The 23,652-nt window shown below is 46.3% G+C and overlaps 1 protein-coding gene across 1 annotated transcript; it reads right to left on the bottom strand.

Moving 5' to 3' along the window:
- Positions 1-1,396: 1,396 nt before the first annotated feature.
- TEKT3 (tektin 3) lies at positions 1,397-20,190 on the bottom strand. Its single transcript, XM_056550249.1, has 8 exons — positions 20,028-20,190; positions 16,645-17,252; positions 11,042-11,125; positions 10,564-10,634; positions 8,632-8,775; positions 6,630-6,852; positions 2,380-2,534; positions 1,397-1,768 (listed from the first exon to the last, which is right to left on the bottom strand). Exons 2-8 carry the CDS (start codon positions 17,221-17,223, stop codon positions 1,552-1,554), a joined length of 1,473 nt encoding a protein of 490 aa, XP_056406224.1. The 5' UTR covers positions 17,224-17,252; positions 20,028-20,190; the 3' UTR covers positions 1,397-1,551.
- Between the last annotated feature and the right edge of the window lie 3,462 nt (positions 20,191-23,652).

Genomic DNA, 23,652 nt, shown 5'->3' on the forward strand with positions numbered 1-23,652 from the left:
ATGGAAATGTTATGTCAATGTTATCTTCTCCAGGACCACCACTAACTATGGCACCAGAAGTAAAATAGAGAAGACATGTTGACTTGTTTAACCCACACCCACTTCTGACATCATGGGCCACCATTTAATCGCCATCTACGCCTCCATCTTAGGTTGAGCCCCCTGAAGATGTATAGTAGGAGGCTTTTTTTGGGTCAGGACCCCTCGGCATCTCCAGGAGCGGCGTCTATGGTGCACCGTGCACGCTTCCTTGCAGATCACTAAATATTTTAGCAATGCTCTAATAATGAATGGAATGCTTGTTGCTAATAAACATAAATGCACTATGTGTTCTTGCTATGACTATTTAGCTTTTTTTTGTTTGTTGGGGGGGGGGGGGGGGGGTAAAAAATTCTTCTGATTTCATTGATACAAAACTTGCTTTGACTCCATGGAAAATTCTCAAACTACCATTTAATGATAATCTGCAAAGAAACATTCTGAAGAATGCCCAAAAATGTTTCCAGCTGATGCAACAAATTTTCAGCTCTTGGAAACATTTTATTTATAGAATACGAGGATTGTTGGCACAGGCGCTGGTTATTGGTTCTATCAGCTGAACACCTCAGTGCCAGAGCTGCGCTCATAAAGTGTACGCTCACCCTCAACAGGACTTCACAGCTTACATACAAAATTACTCTCCACTGCATCACCGTGTACATACACCGCAGTACATTTCTTATACTGATCCTTAGTTACATCTCACAATGTGCTGCACTCTACATTCTGCTGGTGGGGTCACTGTGTACATACATTAGCTATCCTATAGTGATCCTGTATTATACCTGGTGGTCCAGTAGATAGCACTGTTGTCCAGCATGTATTATACCTGGTGGCCCAGTGGTTAGCACTGTTATCCTACATGTATTATACCTGGTGGTCCAGTGGTTAGCACTATTGTCCAACATGTATTATACCTGGTGGTCCAGTGGTTAGCACTATTGTCCAACATGTATTATACCTGGTGGTCCAGTGGTTAGCACTATTGTCCAACATGTATTATACCTGGTGGTCCAGTGGTTAGCACCGTTGGTCCTGCATGTTTTTCACCTGGTGCTCCAGTGGTTAGCACTGTTGTTGTTTATGTAGTATACTTGGTGCTCCAGTAGATAGAACTGTTATTCAGTATGTATTATACCTGGTTGTCCAGTGGTTAGCACTGACTTATATGAGGATTTCCTCAGACCCTCCACAATGTATACTGCGATTCATGGAGCTTATATGAAATTCCCTCTAGTTGTTTGTGTGTGTGTATATATATGTGTGTGTGTATATGTGTGTGTCTGATCTTGAGACACAATAATGAAATATGTTGCACTGTATAATCAATAGGAAACCAACACATATCAAACCCTTATGTAAAACAATAGACATACTTTATTTCCTTTACAACAACCACATTACACGGCCTTGCGTGTAATAAACAGCACACTGTTAAACCAACACACACCAAGTGAGCGACAATAGTCATTACATTACTGTTCCTTGTAGTGCAGGTGCCCTGGTGCCTGTCTATGTGTAGCCGACCAGTCGCGGGGTGCTGGGGAAGCTCTTCCTCATCCCCATACACTTCTCCTGATCGATGAACAGAGAGTTGGCCTTGATGGACAGGTCGTGCTCCAGGTTGGACTTGGTGTGGATCAGCATCTGTAAGGTGTCCTCCGCGTCTCTGAGACGCTGCTGTAGGAGCTGAATGGTGCCGTCAATTTCATGGACTTCTTGGACAAGACTAAGGAATAAGAATAGAAAAGACTGGATGAGAACAAACCGCAAAAAAGTTGTGCAGAGAAAGCAGTCACCGATGGGACCCAAATACTCCACCAGCAGAATAGTGAGTGCAGCTCTCAAGTATAATACAGGATATAACTCAGGATCAGTACAGGATAAGTAATGTAATGTATGTACACAGTGATCTCACCAGCAGAATAGTGAGTACAGCTCTGGGGTATAATACAGGATATAACTCAGGATCAGTACAGGATAAGTAATGTAATGTATGTACACAGTGACCCCACCAGCAGAATAGTGAGTACAGCTCTGGAGTAGAATACAGGATATAACTCGGGATCAGTATAGGATAAGTAATGTAATGTATGTACACAGTGACCTCACCAGCAGAATAGTGAGTACAGCTCTGGAGTATAATACAGGATATAACTCAGGATCAGTACAGGATAAGTAATGTAATGTATGTACACAGTGGCCTCACCAGCAGAATAGTGAGTACAGCTCTGGAGTATAATACAGGATATAACTCAGGATCAGTACAGGATAAGTAATGTAATGTATGTACACAGTGACCCCACCAGCAGAATAGTGAGTATAGTATAAGGATTGTACCGTAGTTGGACAATATCACGGCACAGTTCCACATTGGGGCGTCTGGTGCGTTCATCAAGCCGAGTCTGAGCTACTTTCATGGGAGCCATTTTGTCCTTGATTGCCTTTTTGATGGATTCGATGGCCATTTCGGTCTGGAAAATTTCTTGGAGAGTCTGCAAGAAGTTATTGTGAAAATGTTGTGATAAGAGACCCAGCGAAATGGAATCCAGTCTATGGCCAAACAACTCTTATAGAGGTCAGGTTATCTCAGCTTATACTTATGGATTAAATGTGCAGATTCAAAACTGACTATATGTTGTAAGAAAATGTTATCTCCTTTTTTATAGAAATCATGGCTTATAAAAATGACCACTAGGGGTGGAGCATCATCTTTGTCCTAGCTGAAGCCCAGGCCAGGAAAAAGTCCAGGAAGTGAGGGCGGGACTAGCACTCCTCCATGCTCACTCCTGTCCTATCAGACTGCAGCATGTAAACAGAGGGGAGGGGGTTACAGAGCAGCCTGCAGTGATTGGATGAAGAGACACGGCACAGCACTGCAGACTCAGGGAGGAAGTGAATGCATGGTGTGTGAGGGTGGGTTGAGTGTTTGCCTCAGACACACCACTTCCTGAGCAGTGGATGTCAGAGTGAGTGAACAGCAGTTGTTGTATATGTTCCAGGCTGTCCGGGCATACTGGGAGTTGTAGTTTTGCAACGACTGAAGGCACCATGGTTGGGAAACACTGCGAAAGCTTAGCCCCAACCAGCAAATCTGTCTCATTTCGTCACGTAGCAGTAATGATGCCCCATACTGTCAACCAGCTTTTTTTAGAAAAAGATAAAACTATTTTAAGCCTAAATGCTATCTTCTATGTGATGTTATAATAAGCCGTGAAAAGGACACGAGCTCGCGGAGCGCGGAAGACTCTCTCCTGACTACAGCTCGGAGAGGCATGTAACGCTATTAACATGGCCGTGGTGTAATCCGGGGAGCCTGAAGTGTTGAGAAACCCTTGGAATGGCTCTTGGCACGCACACAAATTCCGTCCAAAGGTTTTGAGTATGTAACTCTCCTTGGCTCTTTGGCCATGGGCTGGGCCTCTCTAATACCTCAGCCCTTACGAATGTCAATGCTGAGGGACTATAAACACATATAGCCTCAGGGCTGGATGTAGATATGTGGCCCTGGGCAAAAAAATGTAAGTGGTGAAATATTGAGCCAGCAATACTAGTCCTATTTATACTGGGACCAAATACTACCACCATACAGGGATGAAATATTACATCCATACTGTTACTATACAAAGACCATTATAACCACCACATCAGGACCATGTATTACGACCACATATTGACTCAATATTTCTTCTACTGTTTCTGGATTTAAAAAAATTACTATACGCAGATCAATATCCCACTGCACAGTGACCATAAAGTGCTATAATTATATATAGTGCCTTCAATTCTGTGTCTGCTGCCCCCCCCCCAAATTCTGTGCCTGCTGCTCCACAATTCTGTGTCTGACACTGCTCCCCATTTTATGCCTGCTGCTGTCCTCTATTCGGTATTATGTTGCCCCTCCATTCTGTGCCTGCTGCTTTCCCTCCATTCTGTGTCTGCTGCTGCCCCTCCATTCTGTGCCTACTGCTTTCCCTCCATTCTGTGTCTGCTGCTGCCCCTCCATTCTGTGCCTGCTGCTTTCCCTCCATTACGTGTCTGCTGCTGCCCCCATTCTGTGCCTGCTGCTGCCCCTCCATTCTGTGCCTGCTGCTGCCCCTCCATTCTGTGCCTGCTGCTGCCCCTCCATTCTGTGCCTGCTGCTGCCCCTCCATTCTGTGCCTGCTGCTGCCCCTCCATTCTGTGTCTGCTTCTGCCCCTCCATTCTGTGTCTGCTGCTGCCCCTCCATTCTGTGTCTGCTGCTGCCCCTCCATTCTGTGTCTGCTGCTGCCCCTCCATTCTGTGTCTGCTGCTGCCCCTCCATTCTGTGTCTGCTGCTGCCCCTCCATTCTGTGCCTGCTGCTGCCCCTCCATTCTGTGCCTGCTGCTGCCCCTCCATTCTGTGCCTGCTGCTGCCCCTCCATTCTGTGCCTGCTGCTGCCCCTCCATTCTGTGCCTGCTGCTGCCCCTCCATTCTGTGCATGCTGCTGCCCCTCCATTCTGTGCCTGCTGCTGCCCCTCCATTCTGTGCCTGCTGCTGCCCCTCCATTCTGTGCCTGCTGCTGCCCCTCCATTCTGTGCCTGCTGCTGCCCCTCCATTCTGTGCCTGCTGCTGCCCCCCCATTCTGTGCCTGCTGCTGCCCCCCATTCTATGCGTGCTGCTGTCCCCTTTTCGGTCTGTTGCTGCCCCGCCATTTTGTCTTTTTGCCCCCTATTCTGTGCCTGCTGCTGCCCCCTCATTCTGTGACTGCTGCCCCCCCCCCATGTTGTGCCTACTGCTGCCCCCCACTTTGTGCCTGCTGCTGCCGCCCACTATTCTGGTCCTGTTGCTGCCACTCATTCTTGCCTGCTGTTGCGCCCTTTGTCCCTCTTACTGACCTCCTGAGCGGTACAGTCAGGGGCATTTATCAAATCTGTACTTTCTTCTGTCTTGGCTTTCTTGCCGAAAACTCACAGAATTAGTGGCGGTTGTGCGACATAGACTTTTCTGAATAACCAAAGAACCGTTCTAACTTAAATGTCGCGGCCGTGCATTGTATTAAATGTCGCACAGACCTTAATACAATTGCCGCATAGAGTTATATAGGGCAGGATTAAATTGCCCCATAAAAATGTCTAAATCTGGCCCGTGCAACTTTTTTTTTTTTTTTTTTTTTGCAACTTTTTTTTTTTGCAACATTTTTACAAAAAAGTCGCACATTATATATTAGTGAGCACTGCACAAAGTGATCTAAATAAGATCACTTTTTGGTCAGGAAATTTAAACAGTCTAAATGAAATGTCGCAGGAAAAGTGCCTGCACAGGGCCAGGCTGCGACTTTTCATGCGACAAATTTAGACGAAAAAAAATATCTAAACAGATCAATAAATTTCTGTCATTGTCCCTAAAATGGTACTATAGATAATGGTGCCATAACTATAATAAAAATTAAAAAGTGCCACACAGGCAGTGCCCGTAAAAACAATTGTGCCAGATAAAGCCAGCCCCCCAAAATACTAGTGCCAAACAGATAATACACCATAGTGTGGTGATAATGCACTGCACAATAAAAGTGCCTACAAACAGTTTGTGTGCCCATTTTTAGGATCCCACAACAATACTACCAATCCTTGTGCCCTGTACAAAGTACTAATGCCCCCACAGTAACAATGTGTCTCTGACAGTAATAATGGCAAGAATAATTTATTGGCCTGTATCTTAAGGAGTTACAATAACTCTGTGCAAGGCCACTGATCACATGGGTTATGCCACATGACAAGGTCAAGTCTGCAGCACTGACTGACTCACCTCTGCTGCTTAGCACACAGTCATAAAGACTATCTATGGTGGACCTGATGGAACGTATGAGCTGCTCCACTGTTCTCCAGCTTCTTCTTCAACTTCTAGGCCCATGGAAGGAATCCCTATAGGGAAACTCTCCCTCTCTACAGTCTTATAACCTTATTATACAGTAGAGGAGAAATCAGTTTTTAGGGTCACATTACCCTCCTTTGAGAGATGGAAAGGACGTTAAGCAAGCTCTGGCCCTCCTCTCCTAGGTTTAGGGACCTATGGTGGCACAAAAAACATGAAAAAAATCTGCAAGAGGACCCCCATCTACCATGAGCTATTAAAGGGGCATTTCGGCTTTATACATCTTATCCCCTATGCAAAGGATAGGAGATAAGATGTATGATCGCAATCTCTGTGTCGGGCGCTGTCTCCGAGACAGGGACGTGACGTCACAGCCATGCCCCCCCCAGTGACATCACACCACACCCCCTCCATTTATGTCTATGGGAGGGGGCGTCACGCCCCCTCCCATAGACATGAATGGAGGGGGCGTGGCTTGGCCGTGACGTCCCCGTCTCAGAGGCAGCGCCCGGCACAGAATGGGGGGGGGGGATGCTGCGCCGAGATCACGGAGGTCCCCAGCTGTCATACATCTTATCCCCTATCCTTTGGCTAGGGGATAAGATGTATAAAGCCGGAATACCCCTTTAACAATAATAGTGTCTTCTTATGTCCTTCCGGGGCTTAGAGGCCTCCTCAGACACCAGGGTCTACGTGTGACTGCTGCCCTCATGCCCTGTATAATTCTGCCCCTAATTCTATAGCTTCACATGATACCTTTGCTAGGTGGCTCTGGAGTTTGTTCTTGGCGTCAGCGGTGTCTGAGATCCTGTTGGTGAAGGCAACATTCACAAGGTTGAACTGGTTCCATATCTCGTTGGAGGTAGCGTTGAGCAGACTCTCTACGTCTTCCCTGAGCTTGGCAGATGCCACTCGTTCACTCTGAGATCTCAAGATGTTGTCATCACTGAACTTGGCCCATGTCTCAGGAACCGAGATCCTGGAGGACACAAAGGACAACTGATAATTGTGGAGTGTCTGGAATGTAACCAGGAACTAACAACAACAACAACTAGGACTAAAGTGACAAAAATAATTAGTTCTCCCCGATGGACATCTGGTCCAAGCCAATGGACGTGTTTGTCATTTTCACAAATTTACAGTACACATCAGTCGGAAGAAGATTACATAACCAAAGTTGGACTTGATACTTGGTGGAACTTTTTGCACCGTAAAGCTACTGTAGCTCCAATATTGGAAATAATTTAGCTCCTTTTGGATTGATTTTGAGTTTTTATCATGTTGTTGGTTATCACATTTGCTGGTAAAATTCTACTGGTTTCCTTTTGGAAACAGAAAGTGGTTTAGCTCCACCCCATTATTAGACATGTAACTTAAAGGGGTTCTCCAAAGGAAAAAAAAATTCAAATCAACTGGTGACAGAACATTGTTTATTTGTCAAATACTTGTATTTAAAAATCTCAAGCCTATCAGCTGCTGTCTGTCCTGGAGGAACTCATGTAGTCTTTGCAGTCAGACATAGTTGCCACCTGACTGTGTCAGGAACTGTACAGAGCAGGAGAGGTTTTCTATAGGGACTCATACTCTGGACAGTTTCTGCTATGATCAGAGGTGGCAGTAAAGATCATCATGTCTGACTGAAAAGACTACATGACTTCCTCCAGGCCATAGATATGGAGATTTGTTTCTGCTCTGGACAATTCCTGACACAAATAGTGGTGGCAGTAGAGATCATCATGTCTTCAGTCAGACACTATGATCTCTGCTGCCACCTCTGTTCGTGTCAAGAACTGTCCAGAGTATGAGTCCCTATGGCAAACCTCTCCTGCTCTGGACAATTTCTGATGCAGACAGAGGTGGCAGCAAAGAGAACCATGACTGGAAAGACTACATGACTTCCTACATGACATAAAGCAGCTGATAAGTACTAGAAGGCTTGAGTTTTTTAATTACAAAGGAGTACCCCTTTAACAATTTAACCCATCTAAGCTCCCACAATGCACTGGTCTCCTGATCTAAAATGTTAGCAGAGTTTGGCTATAGAAAAGAATGGAGGTGTGAGTAATTTGAAATCTATACAAGATAAGTAAAACAAAGTAGTTATCGAAATTTAAAGAAAACAAAATAGAGAATGAGGTTTATGATTTGCTGAATTGCTAATTTTTTTAAAGAAATTTGAAACAAAAATTTGGACAAAATTGATGCCCTCATCTCTATTCCCCAATACATTGTCTGTATAATGGCACCTGAATAATACTTCCATACAGTGTGTACATAATACTGCTATATAGATCAGAGCAGGTGACAGGGAGAGGACTGTGTGGTTATCATTTTCTGGTCTGGCACCTTCTCAAGCTGGACCTGCCTCTAGCATTCCTGTAAAAACTTTGGAATAGCTAAAAACTCCACCCGATGATACATTTTTAAGTTCTAGGTGGAGATCTCCTCTAATGTTGTTTATTGATTTCCTGCGGCAGTAACATAACTACAGCTTGTATTCTGGGAGGAGCTGCATCTTCTTGTAGCCTAGTCATAAATCCTCCTTGTAGAAATCCTTCCTGCTGAACTATGATTACAAACTGCCCTATACATATAGGACACCCTAGGGTGTAAGAGCTAGCACCTGGACCAGAATGTCTGAGCGACCCCCAGGACCCCTCTACCACATAAGAAAACTCCTGACTTGTAAATCGCAAATGGGCAGGTGGAGGACCTGGAATAAAATTTGGCACTAGGAACACCAGACAGGATAACATACGTTGCGTCTATGCGTTCCACTCCTCTGAAGTAGCCAATTCCGTCTGAGGTATTCCTGAGGTTGTGGCACTTGTCGTCGATGCGATACGCCGCCTGTTTGTCGCTGATGTCTCTCTCCAGCTCATGCTGAGCCGCTCGGTTAGAACTGGAGACAAATCAAGACACAACAATTAGATCAATCCCATAAGCCATTAGTTTCTCGAAAAAACTGTAAGAACAAGCACTGGGGATGTCACCCGTCAATTCCAAAACAATGCTATGATACAGGATGGGTAGATATGTGGGATATCTGCATGGATTTGTTTTAGTATTTTTGAAAATGCTACGTTTGTGGATGTAGTTTCACATGCATAAGGGTCTGTGGATGTAGTTTCACATGCATAAGGGTCTGCGGATGTAGTTTCACGTGCATAAGGGTCTGTGGATGTAGTTCATGTGCATAAGGGTCTGTGGATGTAGTTTCACGTGCATAAGGGTCTGTGGACGTGGTTTCACGTGCATAAGAGTCTGTGGATGTAGTTTCACGTGCATAAGGGTCTGTGGATGTAGTTTCGCGTGCATAAGGGTCTGTGGATGTAGTTTCACATGCAGTTTCACCCGTCTATTCCAAAACATTGCTATGATACAGGATGGGTAGATATGTGGGATATCTGCATGGATTTGTTTTAGTATTTTTGAAAATGCTACGTTTGTGGATGTAGTTTCACATGCATAAGGGTCTGTGGATGTAGTTTCACATGCATAAGGGTCTGTGGCTGTAGTTTCACATGCATAAGGGTCTGTGGATGTAGTTTCACGTGCATAAGGGTCTGTGGATGTAGTATCATGTGCATAAGGGTCTGTGGATGTGGTTTCACGTGCATAAGGGTCTGTGGATGTGGTTTCACGTCCATAAGGGTCTGTGGATGTGGTTTCACGTCCATAAGGGTCTGTGGATGTGGTTTCACGTGCATAAGGGTCTGTGGATGTAGTTTTTAATGCATAAGGGTCTGTGGATGTAGTTTCACGTGCATAAGGGTCTGTGGATGTAGTTTCACGTGCATAAGGGTCTGTGGATGTAGTTTCACGTGCATAAGGGTCTGTGGATGTAGTTTCGCATGCATAAGGGTCTGTCGATGTAGTTTCTCGTGCATAAGGGTCTGTCGATGTAGTTTCGCGTGCATAAGGGTCTGTGGATGTAGTTTTGCGTGCATAAGGGTCTGTGGATGTAGTTTCACGTGCATAAGGGTCTGTGGATGTAGTTTCGCATGCATAAGGGTCTGTGGATGTAGTTTCGCGTGCATAAGGGTCTGTCGATGTAGTTTCGCGTGCATAAGGGTCTGTGGATGTAGTTTCGCGTGCATAAGGGTCTGTGGATGTAGTTTTGCGTGCATAAGGGTCTGTGGATGTAGTTTCACATGCATAAGGGTCTGTGGATGTAGTTTCACATGCAGTTTCACCCATCTATTCCAAAACATTGCTATGATACAGGATGGGTAGATATGTGGGATATCTGCATGGATTTGTTTTAGTATTTTTGAAAATGCTACATTTGTGGATATGGATGTAGTCTCACATGCATAAGGGTCTGTGAATGGAGCTTTGCATACATAAGGGTCTGTAGATTTAGCTTAACAAACATTCATAAGGGTCTGTGAATGTAACTTTATATACACATGGGTTTATGGATGTATGTTTACTCGTCTATGGATGTATGTTTACTCGTCTATGGATGTATGTTTAATGGTCTATGGATCTATGTTTAATGGTCTATGGATGTAGGTTTAATGGTCTATGGATCTATGTTTATATGCATAAGCTTCTGTGGATGTAGTTTCACATGCATAATGGTCTATGGATACAACCTGGGGAACTGTATGGGATACCCTCCAATAAAAGGACATCTCCTTTAAAATACAACCAGCATGTACCACTAAGGCTTAGGAAACCTTACGCCAACTGTGCTGCCGTCTTCTCTAGATGTCTTCTCATCCTCTCCTGGCAGGACTTGATGGTGTCAACTTCCTATACAGAGGACAAAAGACTTATCACCAAAGAACGTCTGTAGGTTGATACCAAGGTGAGCAAGTCAATGGTACTATGTGTGTACAGTCATATACCCTGATAAACAAACACAAATTGCACCTCCATGTCTGGTGGTTTGGAGTGGTGGGGGGCACTTGCCAGTCTCTACTTAATACCATACTACCATAACAAAAACTTGATAACTTTGGTCTTGGTGTCAGGTATACATTACACTACAGAAGTGACATCTGAGATGTTCCAAACTCTGTTTTAGCATAACTCTACCTATGGCCTTACAATGGAGCCAATGACCTACATGACAATGAGTGCAACATAATTGGTCAACCCATATCCGGTACGGATGCTGCTGCAACCTGAGCATAATGTTAGCTAGGGTTTGGTCTCACCTGAAGCAGCTGCTTTTCCACATCATCGTGCACAAGGTCTATGGACATTCTCTTCTCCCGGTGATACAAGCATTCCTGAGCTACCTGCCACCAAGAACAACACAATTATATTGGTTTAAGAAAAAAAAGCAACATTTTAGGGTTAAACATATGCACTTGAACATACTGTATATAGGATATGTGGTCCCTAAAAATGTATCCCCTCTTGGACACTGCGCGATCCCCAGAACATAGTTCTGACTCTCCTCAATGCATGGAGTGGCAGGCCAATCCACCGTTCCATGCCTCGGGACATTTGAGACGATATTTGAGCGGGGAGAGTTGGGGCCCCGTTCTGGAGCTTGCAGGGGGTCCAACCTCTGGGATCAGACACTTAATAGGTTTTTAGGGGCTGGAGTACCCCTTTAACAGGAAACAGACCATTGAAGTCATGAAGAGAGACACAAGAATGGAATCCTGAATATGGATCTGTGGATGTTGCTTTACATGCATAAGAGTCTGTGGATGTAGTTTCACATGCATAAGGGTCTGTGGATGTAGTTTCACATGCATAAGGGTCTGTGGATGTGGTTTCACATGCATAAGAGTCTGTGGATGTGGTTTCACATGCATAAGGATCTTTTGATGTAGTTTCACATGCATAAGGGTCTGTGGATGTGGTTTCACATGCATAAGGGTCTGTGGATGTGGTTTCACATGCATAAAGATCTGTGGATGTAGTTTCACATGCATAAGGGTCTGTGGATGTAGTTTCACATGCATAATGTCACTTGCAAAACTCCAACTCCCATCATGCCCTGACAGCCTTCGGCTGTCAGGGCATGATGGAAGTTGTAGTTTTGCAACAACTGTTGAACAAAAAAGCAGGTTTGAGAACAAAGCCTAACAGGGTTGCTAAGCCTAATATGATTCGTGGAGAACCGATTTGTGGCACGAGGGCAATTGACAAATACCTATAACATAGCGGGAACGTGTTCTGCTCTACATCTGGTCTATTGCCACTTTCAGTATTGGCCATTAATGTAATGTATTTGGCTGCGCAGAATGTATGCGGTATCACGTGCTGCGGCACTTAGCAATCTCTGTCAGCCATTCGCAGCTCCCCATCTGTCACAATCTCATCTCTGCTGGCTGGATACTATGTTACACTATACACAGTTCTAATTCCTCCGGCTCATACTGTTACAGTGTTTGTAGCAACCGGCGTCTGCGCTGACACATCCTTTGTTGAGCCGGCCGGCCCGGGGTGTGTTACTGGGCAGCCTGGATACAGAGTTTACACACAGCTCTCTCCAGCCTGGGGATGGTGTGATGTAAAAGATCCAGTTAATACTTATAATGTATGCATGACTAGGGCTGGGGAAAATGTCTGTGAATGGTTCATGATGTCACAGCATAATGATGTCATGGAGTAAGTACAGTGAGGTCATACAGTCTTATCTAGTGTGTGATTGGATGATGATGTCAGAGGGGTGCCTTGAGGTCACACAATGTATGTAGAATTTATAATCTGATTGGACGATGATGTCACAGAGTGGTGCTGTGATGTCACACAATGGCCCTTATATACTTAGAGTGGAGTGTAGGTTTCTTTGTGGGTTTTAATTCCCTACAGTTTATTTTCCACAGTATTTATTAAGGTCACCCTACATTTTCCACTTTCCCTACATTTTGCTTTTTTACACATGCTCTGATCTGTCTGGTTTTCCTCAGCTCAAATCCACCACATTTTATGTGTAAACCTTAGTAAATATGTTGGGTTTTTGTGAAAATGTCGGGAAGACGCCCCTTTTTGGAGACCCCCGCCCCCTTTTCCCGGCGGTCATGCCCCTTTTTCGGGTTTTCTTAGCAAAATGGAGAGTTAGTTGGGTTTTTTCAATTCTGGTGAAAATTCTGGCGCAGACAGAATTTCTGGCGCACAACCCGACAAAACATGTCGGGTTTGCAATAGTAATAGGGCCATTATTGGTAACATTTAGTCTGTGATCAGATGGTTATGTCAAAAGGGATGCAGTGAGGTCACAGCGTCTTTAATGATGTCACTGCATTCGTCATACAGTCTTATCTGGTGTGTTAGTGTGTGATTGGATGGTGATGTTATAGAGTGAAACAGTGAGATCACACACTGTGTTTGAATGGTGATGTCACAGTGGATGCAGTGAGGTAACTAAATTCTACATACATTGTGTGACATCATCGGATGATGTCACAGTGATACAGTGAGATCACAGCATATTAAAGGGGTTGTCCGCTGCCCTGCCTTTCGGAGCTCCGCTTGCAGCGTCCGAAATTTCATTACTCCGAACGCTGTGTGCGGGCTTCCGTGTTCGTGGCCGCCCCCTCGTGACGTCACGCCCGGCCCCTCGTGACATCACGAGGGGGTGGCCGCGAACACGGAAGCCCGCACACAGCGTTCAGAGTAATGAACTTCCGGACTTTGCAAGTGGAGCTCTGAAAGGCAGGGCAGCGGACAACCCCTTTAAATGAGGTCACAGAGTTAGTACAGTGAGGTCATGCCCTCTTATCTAGGCTGTCAGTGTGTGATTGGATGGTGATGTCACAGAGTGGTGCAGTGAGGTCACACAGTCTGTGTATCAGGTCAGTCTGTGATTGGATGGTGATGTCATAGAGTGGTGCAGTGAAATCACATACTGTGTAGCAAGTCAGCCTGTGATTGGATGTGATGTCACAAGTCAAGTGTAATAGAGTCAGTCTGTAGCTGGAGATCCTGTGACTAGAAGATGATGTCACAAAGTGTAGTGATGTCACATGATATATGAGGCAGATCAGTCATTGATTCAATGTGATGTCACAAGCCAGGTGGAATAAGGTCAAACAGGCTTTAGTTAGTGAGCCTGCGACTGATTGATGATGACACAAAGTGAGTACAGTCCACTGGTCAGTCTGTCATTAGATGTGATGTTAGAAGTTGAGTGGAATAAGGTCAGACATTCTGTAGCTGGTGGGCTTGTGGCTGGATGATGACATCACTAGGGGAAGTGAGGTCACACACACTATGAGCTGATGCCAGATTGAGTGTAGTAAAGTAACACAATATTTGTTGAAAGCTAGCAAATGACATGATGGTGATGTCACAGAAGGAGAGAGTCAGGTCAGTGTGCGGATGATGATGATGATGTCAGAGTGAGATTACACAGTCAGTGATTGGATGGTGATGTCGTAGAGTGGTGCAGTAAAATCACACACTGTGTAGCAGGTCAGTCAGTGATTGGATGATGTCATAGAGTAGTGCAGTGAGATCATACTGTCTGTTATTAGAAAGAAGTTGTTAGGAGTCGCGCCGCGGTCAGACATGCTGGCCGCGGACACACTCCTCCTCCGCTGCCCGGCATACTCCATACTGCGATTCGCATCCCGCAATGCGATCGCAGCTGGCCCACTGTGTCTTACCTTCTCCGTTGTCCGCGTGCGCTTCCTGCTTGCTGGCGCGTCCGTCCCTGCCTCCTAGGGCACGCACGCGCCAGCTCTTTGAAATTTAAAGCGACAGTACACAATTAATTGGTTCCTGCTTCTCAATGACCCTGTAAGTGCAAGCATTTCCTTTTGACCCTTGCCGGATCTTTGTTCCTTATCAGCCAAAGAGAAAACATTCAGTTTGTGTCTTGCCTTGCAGCGTATCAGACCCTATTGCTATGTTTCCTGACCTTGTTACTGTGCCGCCTGCCTTCTGACCTCTTGCTACATGACCTGACCTTGCTACTGTGCCGCCAGCTCTGACCACCTGCCTGTCCTGACTACGTGTTGCCTCATCCTTCCAGTACCATGTTACACCTCGGCCACCTGTGTGGTCTAGTCGTATCAGGGGTAGTGACCAGGGTGTCACTTTGCGGAAGGCTCTGGTGAAAACCAGCAGCACCAGGTACGACCCACGTCATCATCCACACAGGTACAGCGGATCCACTTCACCTCAGCCATAAGAGCAGTGACATCACAAGGTATACAATAAGGTTTGTCTAAGATTATTGATATGTTGGACAGAGTATATTGGCAGTCAATGTAGCAGGTTGATCTGTGGTTGGACACAGTGAGGTCTAAGTAGAAAGTTTTAGGAACCACCTGCCTTATGTACAGGGTATAGATGCCTGTGCACAACGTGTAATCCTCAACCACAAATACGCGCGTGCCAGGAAAGAAAGCGGAAAGAAAATGTTATGTTTTTTTGATGGACGAGCTCCGTAATTAGAATATCTTTGCCGGCAGGAAGCTCTACGTCAACTACTTCTCCAAGAACGGCCTTGTCAATCTCGGTAAAGTAAACAAAATATCATAAAACTTTTCCCTTCTTCCAATTCGTAATTTATTTATTTATCTGAAGAGACCCGAAGCTATAAATCCCTTGTGATGAACAGGTCATAGACTGGCTAGACAGGTCTTCTGAGGAGGACTGCATGAGAGATCAGTCCATTAAGTAGTCTACTTTGTATTGCCTGTTCCTCTGGTAACAAGTCTGGGATTAGCATTGTGTCAACAATTGTATCTAAATTGTTTATTTATCTTGGTTTTTCAAGAAGGACTAATATAAAATCTGCCTAATCTCATGTAGAGGATCTTGTGTGTGGATGGATTAGATGACACCTTCCAAACACTCTCAGACATAACAGTCTATATACAGTATACAAAGTCAACCTTGGGCACTTAGACACCACTTGGTCGTCCTCATCGATCAGATGGTTGAACAATGGCTTCTTTACCTTTCTGAATATTGAGGTGAAAAGTTAAGAACTTAGAAGGCTACAAGATCTACCATTAAGTGTAATGACAAAACGTTAAGCCCCTTAGTGAAAAGGGGTAAATCCGGCACTTTACCACTGTGGACTAGTTCACATTACACAGGGTAACCAACTGCTTTTGGACAACATTAGGGATGCTGGTTCTGGTGGTGCTCAGTCAAACAGGTAAATACCCCAAATACGAAGAAATAGACCGAGACGGCACTCACCGATCAGCAATCTTCTTTATTGTTTAAAACATCAGATGCATGATGGCAACCATAGCAGGTAGTAACAGGGAAGGCGGGGGGGGGGGGGTGGCGGGGGGGGGGTGCCCCCCGCCTTCCCTGATACTACCTGCTATGGTTGTCGTGTCTAGTTCTTCTTATTTAGGGTATTCACTACCTTAGTACTGGCTGTCTAGGTCGTCTTGGCTAAGCATGCATATTTTAGAGGTTTCCACATAAAAGACTTTGGCATCAGATTGGTAGTGTCCAATCCTAGAACAACGGGGCCTTTTCCCTGATGAAGTACCATTCCTGTCTCTGTGCTATGTAGAAAGTGGTTGAGCACAGAAAGTGACACAACCATTTCCTTATAGGAATCTTATATCAGTGGTATATCCTATTGATATGCCAAGCTTCATTAATGTCTATGGAGGTGGAAAAATGGGCTTCCAAGCAGCTCTGAATGGAATATAGTGATGAAACAGACAGTGGATTTTATCCCTTTGGCCTAATCTGAGATTTTCAAAAAGACTCATACACTGTTTGTCAAGGTGTCAGCCTAAAAGGTCCACCCTACATATCACCTCTAAAATCATTCTAAAAAATCTTCAAAAACATTCTTATTTGTGTCAAAGTTTGGCTTTACCTGTAGAGGACCTTCGGTTTCGGCCAGTGCCCTTTCGAGCCGCCTCTTGACTTCAGAGAGTGCATTGGTTTCTCCGATCATCTGGTCAATTTCATGATTGATCTCGGATTTCCAGAAGGAAATGTCATTGACTCGTTCCCCCAAGTCTTTACTGGTGTTGGTCTGGATTTTTCTCGTCTTCTGGTCTTTCTCTTGGATCAGGCGGTTGGTGTCAATACGTAACCTTTCGGCACTGCGTCTAGATGACTCTGATTCCCTATAATTCTGTAGGTTGGACTTGTGCCAGTCATCGGGGCTGTACCTGGTGAAAAGTGCTGTTCTGTTGGCAGGGAAGGAGACAATCTGTGCTGGGTTAAGGCCTGGGGCACTCTTGGAGAGTGGGGCTAGATTTGGTGTGGCAGATGCCACCTTGTAGTATGTGCTGGGTCTCCATGGCAGAGTCAGGCTATGGCTTAAAGTGTAGTGAGGAAACCGGTTCTTGTAGCTCGAAGCCATCGTGGATATGGCTGGGAGGAAATTGGTCGGTGTGGGTCTGGGTCGAGCGTATGTTGAAGTCATTGTGGTGCCCAGAAGTTCCATGGTGGCGGGCGGACAATTGATACTGGTGTCTACAAAAAGAAAGGTAAAAAAGTTATAAGAGGGCAACCCATTATTGTACCAGGAATGTGGAGGCCACAGAGAATATAAGGGTAACACTCACAGTGCTGGCAAACTTAAAGCTGGGTTCTGATTGTTTCTATGGCTGCCAGCCTATACATGTGAGGCCACAGTAGATCCTGCAGTAAGCGATAGCTGCTATTACCCGCTCAATAATTGTCTACAATCCTGTGACAATAAGGGATCACGTTTCAGCTCTGCGTCCCTACAGATTCATCAGCCACCCGCAGGGATCAATGTTCTACCAAAGGCTGCCCCAGCCGTGAGCTCAGATTCAGCACAACGTTCATCTCCTGCAAACATTGTAGTGTAATAGAAGATATCCCGTTACATAATGATACACATGGCGGCATTATCCGCAATGATCCCCGCGGCCACTTGACTTGTACATTACGCTGGGACTTATAGCTCAATATCAGCCTGAGCAGCAAAGGGCTTCATATCCTTTAAAGGCTTCTCAGCAGTCTACAGGACGTACAGGACAGATAGATGGATGGATGGATAGATAGGTAGATACGAGATAGGTAGATACGAGAGAGGTAGATACGAGAGAGGTAGATACGAGAGAGGTAGATACGAGAGAGGTAGATACGAGAGAGGTAGATACGAGAGAGGTAGATACGAGAGAGGTAGATACGAGAGAGGTAGATACGAGAGAGGTAGATACGAGAGAGGTAGATACGAGAGAGATAGATACGAGATAGATATGAGAGAGCTAGATAGATATGAGAGAGAGAGAGAGATATGAGATAGATAGATATGAGGTAGATACGAGATAGGTAGATACGAGAGAGAGGTAGATACGAGAGAGGTAGATATGAGAGGTAGATACGAGATAGATATGAGAGAGAGAGAGAGATATGAGATAGCTGTAGCTTATGTGATGTACAGTCATGGCCATAAATGTTGGCACCCCTGCAATTTTTCTAGAAAATGAAGTATTTCTCACAGAAAAGGATTGCAGTAAAGCATGTTTTCTATACACATGTTTATTCCCTTTGTGTGTATTGGAACTAAACCAAAAAAGGAGGAAAAAAAGCAAATTGGACATAATGTCACCAAACTCCAAAAATGGTCTGGACAAAATTATTGTCACCCTTTCAAAATTGTGTAAAAATAAGATTGTTTCAAGCATGTGATGTTCCTTTATACTCACCTGGGGCAAGTAACAGGTGTGGGCAATATAAATATCACACCTGAAAGCAGATAAAAAGGAGAGAAGTTCACTTAGCCTTTGCATTGTGTGTCTGTGTGTGCCACACTAAGCATGGACAACAGTAAGAGGAGAAGAGAACTGTCTGAGGACTTGAGAACCAAAATTGTGGAAAAATATCAACAATCTCAAGGTTACAAGTCCATCTCCAGAGATCTAGATTTGCCTTTGTCCTCAGTGTGCAACATTATCAAGAAGTTTACAACCCATGGCACTGTAGCTAATCTCCTTGGGTGTGGACAGAAGAGACAAATTGATGAAAGGTGTCAATGCAGGATAGTCCGGATGGTGGATAAGCAGCCCCAAACAAGTTCCAAAGATATTAAAGCTGTCCTGAGGGCTCAGGGAGCATCAGTGTCAGCACGAACTATCTGTTGAAATTTAAATGAAATGAAACGCTATGGAGGAGACCCAGGAGGACCCCACTATGGAGGAGACCCAGGAGGACCCCACTATGGAGGAGACCCAGGAGGACCCCACTATGGAGGAGGACCCCACTATGGAGGAGACCCAGGAGGACCCCACTATGGAGGAGACCCAGGAGGACCCCACTATGGAGGAGGACCCCACTATGGAGGAGACCCAGGGGGACCCCACTATGGAGGAGACCCAGGAGGACCCCACTATGGAGGAGGACCCCACTATGGAGGAGACCCAGGGGGACCCCACTATGGAGGAGACCCAGGAGGACCCCACTGCTGACACAGAGACATAATAAAGACTATATTTTACCAAAATGAACTTGAGTAACCAAAATCCTTCTGGGAAAACGTCTTGTGGACAGATGAGACCAAGATAGAGCTTTTTGGTAAAGCACATTATTCTACTGTTACCGAAAACGGAATGAGGCCTACAAAGAAAAGAACACAGAACCTACAGTGACATATGGTGGAAGTCAATTATGTTTTGCTCCCTCTGGCACTGGGGGCCTTGAATGTGTACAAGACATCATGAAATCTGAGGATTACCAATGGATTTTGGGTCGCACTGTACAGCCCAGTGTCTGCGGTTTTGTTATAACTGCGTCAGTGACTTTTCAATGTGGAATAATAAGGTGATGCGCCCGTTTTCTGCGCTTTTCACATGGATTCTCCTATTAATATCAATGGGAGATTTTAACCCCCATATGGCGGATTACACACGGATATGGAGTCACATGATGGCGCCGCGACATATTAATTTTCCACCATGTGAACCTATAACACAGTGACCACATAGAGGTGTCATTATACTATATACCAGTATTTCCCAAACAGGGTGCCCCCAGCTGTTGCAAAACTACAACTCCCAGCATGCCCAGACAGCCTTTGGCTGTCTGGGCATGATGGGAGTTGTAGTTTTTCAACAGCTGGAGGCACCATGATTGGGAAACACTGCTGTATACTGTTACAGACTACAACCCCCAGTATGTCCTAACAGTCACAGGCTCTGAGGGCATGCTGGGAGTAGTAGTTCCACAGCACTTCCCAGGCTGAAGCTCCATGCTGTACACTATCCGGCGGCCGGCACTCACCTGCAGGTAGGTACAGTCAGTCAGTGGCCGCTTCTCCGGCTGACACCACATCTAAGCATCCCTGCCCGGCCGGCTCCTACTGACACATTGCCTGCGAGACGGACGGGCTAGGCGACCAATCAGCGAGCGAGAACGGCCGCCTGGGGCGGGAACAGGGTGACAGACAGCCAATGTGGGGACGAGGGCGGGGCGACGGAGCGGTTACCATGGACGCACAGTGCCTAGTAACCGGAGTTAGTGATCAGAGAGAGAGAAGCTGCTGGGGGGAAAGAGACAAGACCGGGCAGGAGTGGAGGGGCCACAGCCCGGGGCCCATATATACAGCCAGGGGCCCATATATACATCCAGGGGCCAGTATATACCATGTGTAACCACAGCCCGGGGCCCATATATACAGACAGGGAGGGGCCAGTATATACCATGTGTAACCACAGCCCGGGGCCCATATACAGCCAGGGGCCAGTATATAGCATGTGTAACCACAGCCCGGGGCCTATATATACAGCCAGGGGTCAGTATATACCACGTGTAACCACAGCCCGGGGCCAGTATATACCACGTGTAACCACAGCCAGGAGCCAGTATATACCATGTGTAACCACAGCCCGGGGCCCATATATACAGCCAGGGGCCAGTATATACCACGTGTAACCACAGCCCGGGGCCTATATATACAGCCAGGAGCCAGTATATACCATGTGTAACCACAGCCCGGGGCCCATATATACAGCCAGGAGCCAGTATATACCACATGTAACCACAGCCCGGGGCCTATATATACAGCCAGGAGCCAGTATATACCATGTGTAACCACAGCCCGGGCCCATATACAGCCAGGGGCCAGTATATACCATGTGTAACCACAGCCCGGGGCCCATATACAGCCAGGAGCCAGTATATACCATGTGTAACCACAGCCCGGGGTCCATATATACAGCCAGGGGCCAGTATATACCATGTGTAACCACAGCCCTGGGCCCATATATACAGCCAGGGGCCAGTATATACCACGTGTAACCACAGCCCGGGGCCTATATATACAGCCAGGAGCCAGTATATACCATGTGTAACCACAGCCCGGGGCCCATATATACAGCCAGGGGCCAGTATATACCACGTGTAACCACAGCCCGGGGCCCATATATACAGCCAGGAGCCAGTATATACCACGTGTAACCACAGCCCGGGGCCTATATATACAGCCAGGAGCCAGTATATACCATGTGTAACCACAGCCCGGGCCCATATACAGCCAGGGGCCAGTATATACCATGTGTAACCACAGCCCGGGGCCCATATACAGCCAGGAGCCAGTATATACCATGTGTAACCACAGCCCGGGGTCCATATATACAGCCAGGGGCCAGTATATACCATGTGTAACCACAGCCCTGGGCCCATATATACAGCCAGGGGCCAGTATATACCATGTGTAACCACAGCCCGGGGCCCTTATACAGCCAGGAGCCAGTATATACCATGTGTAACCACAGCCCGGGGCCTATATATACAGCCAGGGGCCAGTATATACCATGTGTAACCACAGCCCGGGGCCCATATATACACCCAGGAGCCCGTATATACAGCCAGGGACCAGTATACACCATGTGTAAACACAGCCCGGGGCCCATATATACAGCCTTGGGCCAGTATATACCATGTGTAACCACAGCCCGGGGCCCATATATACAGCCAGGGCCAGTATATACCATGTGTAACCACAGCCCAGGCCCATATATACACCCAGGAGCCCGTATATACAGCCAGGGGCCAGTAGATACCATGTATAACCACAGCCCGGGGCCCATATACAGCCAGGAGCCAGTATATACATCCAGGAGCCAGTATATACCTTGTGTAACCACAGCCCGGGGCCCGTATATACAGCCAGGGGCCAGTATATACCATGTGTAACCACAGCCCGGGCCCATATATACAGCCAGGGGCCAGTATATACCATGTGTAATCACAGCCTGGGGCCCATATATACACCCAGGAGCCCGTATATACAGCCAGGGGCCAGTATATACCATGGATAACCACAGCCCAGGGCCCATATACAGCCAGGAGCCAGTATATACATCCAGGAGCCAGTATATACCATGTGTAACCACAGCCCGGGGCCCCATATATACAGCCAGAGGCCAGTATATACCATGTGTAACCACAGCCCGGGGCCCATATACAGCCAGGAGCCAGTATATACCATGTGTAAGCACAGCCCGGGGCCCATATATACAGCCAGGGTCCAGTATATACATCCAGGAGCCAGTATATACCACGTGTAACCACAGCCCGGGGCCCATATATACATCCAGGAGCCAGTATATACCATGTGTAACCACAGCCCGGGGCCCATATATACAGCCAGGGGCCAGTATATACCATGTGTAACCACAGCCCGGGGCCCATATATACACCCAGGAGCCCGTATATACCATGTATAACCACAGCCCGGGGCCCATATACAGCCAGGAGCCAGTATATACATCCAGGAGCCAGTATATACCATGTGTAACAACAGCCAGAGGCCAGTATATACCATGTGTAACCACAGCCCGGGCCCCATATACAGCCAGGAGCCAGTATATACCATGTGTAAGCACAGCCCGGGGCCCATATATACAGCCAGGGGCCAGTATATACATCCTGGAGCCAGTATATACCATGTGTAACCACAGCCCGGGGCCCATATATACAGCCAGAGGCCAGTATATACCATGTGTAACCACAGCCTGGGCCCCAAATACAGCCAGGAGCCAGTATATACCATGTGTAAGCACAGCCCGGGGCCCATATATACAGCCTGGGGCCCATATATACAGCCAGGAGCCAGTATATACCATGTGTAACCACAGCCCGGGGCCCATATATACAGCCAGGGGCCAGTATATACCATGTGTAACCACAGCCCGGGGCCCATATATACATCCAGGAGCCAGTATATATCATGTGTCGCCACAGCCTGGGGCCCCATATATACAGCCAGGGGCCAGTATATACATCCAGGAGCCAGTATATACCATGTGTAACCACAGCCCGGGGCCCATATATACAGCCTGGGGCCCATATATACAGCCAGGAGCCAGTATATACCATGTGTAACCACAGCCCGGGGCCCATATATACATCCAGGGGCCAGTATATACCATGTGTAACCACAGCCCGGGGCCCATATATACATCCAGGGGCCAGTATAATCTTCTCATGAAGACAAGAGCAGCAGGATATATTATTGTCTCGCCTATATGTAGATACTTGTTATAGGGACAAGAAAAATCTTGGTGGAACTTGGCTGTAGCTGAGAATTATGCTTTAACCAAGACGAAGGCCAACAACTCCCTACTTGACAGGTCTTCTTTGTAGTCTTTACCAACATATTTCTATCCTGCTCCAAAGGACAGAGGATCAGAGACTACCAGGAACCTTTGCCTCTTGTTCATACAAGGTTTATTTTACATGGTTTTTGGCCCAATCCCATTCACATGCAGCAAAAAATTCTGGGAGGCCTCTTATCTGGGTGGCGTATTTCTGGCAGATTTGCCAAATTATACTGGAGTTTGGTTGACCAGACTTAGATTGTGTTCACAGACACCATGATTGACCTCAACGCACCCCATTTAAT

This window comes from Hyla sarda, chromosome 13 (assembly GCF_029499605.1).
Source record: "Hyla sarda isolate aHylSar1 chromosome 13, aHylSar1.hap1, whole genome shotgun sequence".
Lineage (NCBI taxonomy): Eukaryota > Metazoa > Chordata > Amphibia > Anura > Hylidae > Hyla > Hyla sarda.

Excerpts from the sequence above, each read along its gene's own strand:
- TEKT3 (XM_056550249.1), bottom strand. The coding sequence starts at position 17,223 with ATGGAACTTCTGGGCACCACAATGACTTCAACATACGCTCGACCCAGA. Across the intron at positions 8,776-10,563 it reads AAGACGGCAGCACAGTTGGC|TTCTAACCGAGCGGCTCAGC; the intron begins GTAAGGTTTCCT and ends ATTTGTCTCCAG. Across the intron at positions 6,853-8,631 it reads GTGGAACGCATAGACGCAAC|GATCTCGGTTCCTGAGACAT; the intron begins GTATGTTATCCT and ends TGTGTCCTCCAG.